Source organism: Elephas maximus, chromosome 7, assembly GCF_024166365.1.
Source record: "Elephas maximus indicus isolate mEleMax1 chromosome 7, mEleMax1 primary haplotype, whole genome shotgun sequence".
Classification (NCBI taxonomy): Eukaryota; Metazoa; Chordata; class Mammalia; order Proboscidea; family Elephantidae; genus Elephas; species Elephas maximus.
Genome location: NC_064825.1, coordinates 130,059,011 through 130,066,769, shown reverse-complemented (window position 1 = coordinate 130,066,769; position 7,759 = coordinate 130,059,011). Strand labels below are relative to the sequence as shown.

Below are 7,759 nucleotides of genomic sequence, written 5' to 3'. Positions count from 1 at the left end.
GAGCTATGGACTCAAACTGTGTTCCCTGGGTCCTAGGATTCTCCGCAAGTACCCCATGGGTCTCACAGAAAGTGGGCTGAGCGGAGGCATCTAAAGTTGGAGATCAATGAGCTTGAAGCTTCCTGCTAGCTCCCACAGTCCAGTTGCCAAACCAGAATCCCATTGTCTGGGGCAAAACTCTCCCAGGACCCCTCTGTTCCTGAATGGCTCTGTTGGGGTGCTGGGCTCTGGGAAACAGGGAGCTCACCTTTTATCCAGGGACCCTCAGGTCCCCGTCACCCCAGAACATGATACTTGGGGCCATTCCCTCACCTTTGACCTTGGGCCTGCCTGAGCCAGGGGAGCCCCAGCGACCACACAAGTGTCAGTGTCTCTTCAGAGAGCTAATACTCTTTGGGGCCAGATCTTCCCCTGCTGTGTGGCCCTGAGCAAACCCTGGGAGCCTTGCCTCACTGGCTGATCACAAGGACGGGGCAGTGGTGAGGGCAGAGTCCTCCGGAGCTGGACTTGAGGTCAGCATGGGGTAGGGTGGGGATTCCTCTGGGAGTAAGGTCAGGAGAAGTAGCAGGAGAGGCCCAGCCTCCTGGGGTACCCATAGGGGACCTGGCCCTGGTGTCCCTGCCCCACCATTCTGGAAGCTGTGGGCTCAGGATACCCCCATGAAGTTCAGGAGAGGCTCTGAGACAACAAGTTAGTTACCAGGTGTCTCAGTCATCTAGTGCTGCTATAACAGAAATACCACAAGTGGATGGCATTAACAAAGAGAAATTTATCCTCGCACAGTCTGGTAGGCTACAAGTCCAAATTCAGGGTGTCAGCTCCAGGGGAAGGCTTTCTCTCTGTGGGCTGTGGAGGAAGGTCCTTGTCATCAGTCTTTCCATGGCCTGGGAGCATCTCAGCGCAGGAACCTCAGGTCCAAAGGAAGTGCTCTGCTCCTGGTGCTGCTTTCTTGGTGGTATGAGGTCCCCATGTCTCTCTGCTCACTTCTCTCTTTATATTTCAAAAGAGGTTGGTCTAAGACACTATCTAATCTTGTAGATATTATCACTAATCCATCTTATTACATCATAGTGATAAGATTTACAACACATAGGGAAATCACATCAGATGACAAAATGGTAGACAATCGTACAATACTGGGGATCATGACCTAGCCAAGTTGACAGATATTTTTGGGGTACACAATGCAATACATGACACCAGGCAAATTGGTCCCTTCAGCTCAGCAACTCTTTATTACTGTGCTCAATGCCAGGCTGGGCACTGGACAGGTGGGGGGTGGGACCAGGGATGTCAAAAACAATAAATCCATCCCCTTGGCCTCAGTTTCCCTATCTGTCACATGGAAAGTGCAAGGCTTTCCCTGCTTCTTCATCAGGGTGGTGGGAGGATGGAAGATAATATACTGAGTGCCTGCTGCTGAGGGCAGCCCAGATGTGGTCCTTGCCCTCAATGGGCTCCCCATCTGGGAAGGAGACCTAGTGTCCCTGCCTACCATTAGCAGCTGGGGAGAAGCATGGTTGGGCCATGGTTTGTCGACCAGATGGTGTCTGAGAGGCTCTCAGCCATGGGTCTGGCTTCACCAAGCTCTGTCCTGGACGTTTACGACTGGTCTTGAGGAGGGGCCAAAGACATCAACACCCCCACTTCTGGGCAGGCTTCTCAGACCCTCATGCATACCATAGTCCAAGGGGTCTCCATGCCCAGAATCCCTCAGAGGTCCGCTTCTTCTCAGTCCTGTCAGCGTCTTTGTGGAGAGCTAGCCTTGGGGTGGGAGGCCCAGAAAGTTGGCATAGCTCACACAGGGCTTTAAGTGAGCTAGTGGCCGAGGTCTCCTCAGGCCTCATGGAGGAAGCCAGAGCAGTCCACGTGGAGGAAATGCTGCATCCACAGTCCAGAAGCTCTGTGAAGAGGTAGGTCAGCCAACACTGGATCTCCTTTGGGTGCAGAATGGGCCCACCACCACTCCCAGCATCCTTAGCTCGTGGCGTCCAGTAGGGGCTCTGGGGAGGCTGGCTGGCTCAGGGTCACACTGGGGAAACTGGCGACAAAGCTTTCCCATCTTCTTCTTACCTGCTGGGAGACAGGTGGGGAGGTCAGGGCCAGGGAACCAGGTCCCAGAGGCTGGGGGGGGGTGTTGTTCCACCTGTAGCCACCAGGTGGTGCTAGACCCCAGAGAGAGAAGCGCTCCTCACTAACGACCCTTTTCCCTAAGGAAGAAGGGGGAGCCAGGAGCAAGCAGCTGCCACCAAAGGGGTCCAGACCTCCCCGCTCCCTTACCCCGGGGGAGGGGCTAAGATGCAAGATATAACTTTTGGGAGGTTGTACTGGCTGATCACCTTGCCTCTTGTTCCATCCACCCCTCCAACATAAACTCCTTGCTGTCGTCTATTACAACTCATAGCAATCCTATAGGACAGAGTAGAACTGCCCCGTAGAGTTTCCAAGGAGTGGCTGGTGGATTTGAACTGCCGACCTTTTGATTAGAAGCCAAGTTCTTAACCACTGTTCTTAACCACCAGGGCTCCATCAACCCCCTCCAATATATTGCCAGATTAATGATCTCCAAGCAACTCTGATGGGTTAAGCAACTCTGACCACATCACCCCCCCCCCACCCCGGTCAAAAACCCTCAATGACTCTCTACTGCCTGTAGGATAAACCTCAGACGCCTTCAGGACCCTCTGAAATATGGGTCCTTTGTATCTCTCTCTCCAGCCTCATCTCTACACAGCCCTGTTGACTTCTTGGAATGTGGCCTCGTATGTCTCTGAACCTCTGTGCCCTGGCTCTCCCTGCTTGGCGTCCCTACCCCCTTCCCTATAGCATCCCTCCGTCCTTCAGCCGTCAGCCATACCTGCTGGTACTGCCTCATCCACCGCCGGCTGCCTCTTCGCTGGGCTTGGATCAGCTGCTCTGTGTCCCCCAGGCCGCCTGGCAGCCGCTCCTGACTAGGGCAGTCCAGTGCTTCTGCACCTCCATCGACGCTCTGGGGCCTGGATTTCTCTCGCCCCTGTCTGAGGCTCAGCGCCCGACGGAGCCGGCCCTCCTGCGGCCTCCCCCGAGGGTCCTGAAGCTTGCCATAGGAGGTCCGGGGTCCGCGCAGGGACTGGCTTCGGAGTCCTGTTCCCATGGTTCTGGAGGCACAGACTCAGCACTGCTTCTGCCCCTTGACAAGCCACTCTGCCTCTGAGATGGCCTGGCATCTCCACCCATCTCATGGGAGCTCACTTGGGGTCAAAGGTTGTTACTGCTGAGGTGGCCATCATAAAACCAAAGGGCAAGCCACATGGGCTGACGCATCCTGAGTCAACCTCCCCACCTCCAACCCACCTTTTGGGCAAAGGGCAAAGGCCAGGACCAGATCATAGTGCCTCTTCCTCCTCCTCCAGGCAGCCCTTCCTGACTACCTGAACCCTGAAGAGCTTCTCTTTTCTCCTGAACTCTGGCAGCCCTGGCTGTCTAAACCACTCCATTGACACTGAGCACAGACAGCTACTGAGCAAAACAGACATGGGCTTTCAAGAAACAAGACAGCTCCAGGCTGGGAGTCAGGCTGCCTGGGTTTTTTCCAGACCCAAAAAGCTCTGCCCCTAGTTTTCCAGCTCTGCATAGTGGTTAAGAGCTCAGCCTCTGAGCACCAACTGCCCTATCACTCACAGCTGTGTGACCTCAGACATGTTGCTTCTCCCCTCTGTGCCTTGGTTTCCTCACCTGGAACAGGGACAAATAGGTGATTGTTGTGAGGACTGAATATGATGATGCACGGGCTGTGCACAGGCAGCACTCAGTGAGCGGGAACTGGTGGACAACCCAGCCAGCACTCAATGAGTGGGAACTGGTGGACAACCCAGCCAGCACTCAGTGAGTGGGAACTGGTGGACAACCCAGCCAGCACTCAGTGAGTGGGAACTGGTGGACAACCCAGCCTGCACTCGGTGAGTGGGAACTGGTGGACAACCCAGCCAGCACTCAGTGAACGGGAATTGGTGGACAACCCAGCCAGCACTCAGTGAGTGGGAACTGGTGGACAACGCAGCAAGCACTCAGTGAACGGGAATTGGTGGACAACCCAGCCAGCACTCAGTGAGTGGGAATTGGTGGACAACGCAGCAAGCACTCAGTGAACGAGAACTGGTGGACAGCCCAGCCAGCAGTCAGTGAGCGGGAACTGGGGGACAAGTCCCTTCCCCTCTTGGCCAGTTTCCTCATCTGTAAAACAGGTCATGGTTGAGAAGAAAATTAAATCCTGAATGTGGACACCTTTAAAAGTAATACTACCAGCAGCAGCTCTTTTCCCTAAGAGAGCTAAGAAAAGGTCCGTGGGCCAGGTCAGCAGATTCCTTGGAGTCAGGGACCCAAGGACAAGGGACCTCACACATCAGGTCTTTTTTTTTTTTTTAAGCAACTATTTTTTGAGAACTTTTACTGGTTTCAGAGCTAAGCCTTTCATGTATTTCATTTATCATCATCGTAGTTCTGTGAGGTGGGGATTATCCCCATTGTTTTTTTTTTTTTTTACATGTCAGAAAACTGAGGCTCAGAGAGATTAAGCACCTGGCTGGAGAGTGTGCCCTGTAAGTGGCAGGCCTGGGAGGCAGCTGTCCTGCCTCCCCTGTGTTTGGACCGCTGCACAGGGTGTCCCTACCTGGGATCAGGGAATTGCTGGCTGCAACACTTAGCTCATCCCAGCCCAGGCCCCCCTCGCCTTTCTTCCTCCCTCTCGAGTTCCTGGGCCTTCCGGGGCTGAGGATCTCTAAGGTCTGCTGGCCCCAGCTCCCAGCCAGAGGGGCTATAGCCGGGCCATTGTGAAGCGGAGAACGGAGAAAAGGGGCCCCAGCTTGTCCCCAGTTGCAACCCTGATCTGCACTCAGCCCTCTTTACCCCAACCCTAACCTCACTTCTAATGTTTAACCCACAGGCTGACCCTGACCCTGGTTAAAAAGCAACAAAACCCTTACACAATCTTCGCCCCCTCCCTCAGGCATAAACCCCTGCTCTCACGAGAGAATCTGAGCTGGGATCCTACTGACTTGAACTTTTGAGAGGTGTCAGGTGAGTCACCGCTCTTCATCAGCCACATAGCTGCTGAGTACCTTCTTACTAAGCACGTAAACTTAAAGCAATTTCCAAAATCCTTTGCAGACCAGGAGAAAATATGTGTTCTCTTCCTTCCCTCCCTACTCCTCCCCGCCTTCTTTACCTGGCCTGCTCTTCCTCACTTTTCACGACCCTGTCCAGTGGCGCTGCCCCAGCCACCTGCCCAGGCTGGGTGAGGTGAGCGGTTCCCTACCCACCCCACCCAATACTCAAATTGACATCCATCACACATGTATGTCTTCCCCTGCCAGACTGGGCATCCCTCGAAGGCTAGGACAGCATGGTTTCCCTCTCTGTGTCCCCGGGAGCCGACACAGTAAACACTTGGTATTAAATAGTGGTGACGTGGGCTCAGCGGTGGTCCAGTGGTAGAATTTGCCCCTCCACTGGGGAGACCTGGGTTCAGTTCCCGGCCAGTGCACCTGATGGCAGCCACCACCCTTCTGTCAGTGGAGGCTTGCCTGTTGCTATGAATAGGTTCCAGCAGAGCTTACAGACTAAGACGATAGGAAGGAAGGCCTGATCGTCTACTTCCAAAAACCAACCAACAGTTACTCTACAGATCGCGGTGGTCCTGTGCGCAACCGATTGTGGGGACGGCGCGGGACCGGGCAGTGTTCTGTTCTGTTGTATATGGGGTCGCCAGGAGTCTGGGGCCGACTCAACTGTAGCTAATAATATTAGTTTTCTATTGCTGAATAACAAATTACCCCCAAAATTTAGTAGCCTGAAAGAACACTCGTTTATTATCTCTCAGTTTCTGTGGGTCAGGAACCTGAGGTGGCTGAGCTGGGTCCTCTGGCTCAGGGTCTCTCAGCTACAATCAAGGGGCTTCAGCCACCTCAAGGGTCTTCTGGGGAAGGATCTGCTTCCAAGTTCGCCCTTGCGGTGGCCAGCAGGATTCGGTTCTTCACGAGCTGTTGGACTGAGTCCTCAATTTCTTGCTGGTTCCTGTGGCCGCGTAGGCCTCTCCAAAGGGCAGCTCACACGTGGCGGCAGCTGGCTTCCACCAGAGTGAAGGAATAAGAGGTGGCGAGCCAGACACAAGCCAGTTTTTTAAGAACTTAATCTTGGAAGTGACATCCCATTGATTTTTTTGTATTCTGTTCCTTGGAAGAGAGCCACCAGGCCCAACCCACACTCAAGTGAAGGTGACTACAAGAGGGCGTGAACACCAGGAGGCGGGAGGTGGCACTGGGAGCTGGCAAAGAGGCTGCTCACCTGAGACCTTGGATTCCAAACCCATCATATGGCCTGGGTTTAAAGCCTTCCTCTCTCACATGCTCCACCACCCCTGCCAGTTTGTCACACTGTGGTGGCTTGCATGTTGCTATGATGCCGGAAGCTATGCCACCTGTATTTCAAATACCAGCAGGGTCACCTGTGGTGGACAGGTTTCAGCAGAGCTTCCAGACTAAGACAGACAAGGAAGAAAGGCCTGGTATCTACTTTTGAAAATCAGACAATGAAAACACCATGGAGCACAACAGAATATTGTCCCATAAGGTGCTGGAAGACGAGCCTACTAGGTTGGAAGACACTCCAAATACACAGTGGCCTCAATGGTCTTGAGGACACCAATGATCATGAAGACGGCAACGTTTCATTCTCTTGTACACGGTGTCACCATGAGACCATGAGTCAGAGCCTACTTGATGGCAACTAACAACTGTCACGTACTAGCTACGTGCCTTGGATGAATGGTTTAACCTCACGTGCTGTCTTAGTAACCTAGTGCTGCTATAACAGAAATACCACAGTGGGTGGCTTTAACAAACAGAAATTTATTTTTTGGTTTTGGAGGCTAAAAGTCCAATTTCAGGGTGCTGGTTCTAGGGGAAGGCTTTCTCTCCTTGTCGAATGTGGAGGAAGGTCCTAGTCTCTTTGAGCCTCTGCTCCTGGGTGATCTTCATGTGGCTTGGCATCTCTCTCCCCCCATCTGTGCTTGCTTGCTTTTCCATTGCTCAATTTATTCTTTTTATATCTCAAAAGAGATTGACTTAAGACATATCCTATACTAATCCTGCCTCATTAACATAACAAAGAGAGCCCATTCCCAAACAGGTTTATAACCATATAAACCAAATCCATTGCCTTGAGTCCGTTCTGACCCATAGTGACTCTTTAGGACAGAACAGAACTGCCCCACAGGGTTTCCAAGGCTGTAATCTTTATGGAAGCAGACTGCCACATCTTTATTCCACAGAGCAGTTGGTGAGTTCGAACTGCTGACCTTTCCGTTAGCAGTTGAGAGCTTAACCACTGCACCTTAACCATAGATATAGGGGCTAGGATTTACAATACCTATTTTTTGGAGGCACAATTCAATCCATAACACATGCCTACAATTTCTCAGCTATCAAATGGGAATAACACCTTATTTCATCAAATCGAAAATGCCACCAATGGAAAGATAGCATTATTTTATATATTATTAAGAATGTCCACTGTCACTTCATCTGACGACGCATCCCTGTTTCAGAGAGGTTGTGAGAAAGGTCCCTGGGTGGCACAAACGGTTTGTGCTTGACAAAACAGTACACATACCCCTGGAAATTGGTGAAACACACTAGTGCTATTTCCTAAGGGTTCTGGACTTACATGGCCGATGCTTAGGAAAAACGTCTACTGTTCCACTACTTGATTGTGTAAAAGTCAC

General features: G+C 52.3%; 1 protein-coding gene across 1 annotated transcript; it reads right to left on the bottom strand.

The window, feature by feature from the left end:
* Positions 1-1,977: 1,977 nt before the first annotated feature.
* C7H11orf86 (chromosome 7 C11orf86 homolog) lies at positions 1,978-3,133 on the bottom strand. Its single transcript, XM_049891864.1, has 2 exons — positions 2,858-3,133; positions 1,978-2,073 (listed from the first exon to the last, which is right to left on the bottom strand). Exons 1-2 carry the CDS (start codon positions 3,131-3,133, stop codon positions 1,978-1,980), a joined length of 372 nt encoding a protein of 123 aa, XP_049747821.1.
* Positions 3,134-7,759: the final 4,626 nt, after the last annotated feature.

Coding starts and splice junctions, on each gene's coding strand:
- C7H11orf86 (XM_049891864.1), bottom strand. CDS start 3,133: ATGGGAACAGGACTCCGAAGCCAGTCCCTGCGCGGACCCCGGACCTCC. Junction 2,074..2,857: donor GGATGAGGCAGTACCAGCAG/GTATGGCTGACG, acceptor GTCTCCCAGCAG/GTAAGAAGAAGATGGGAAAG.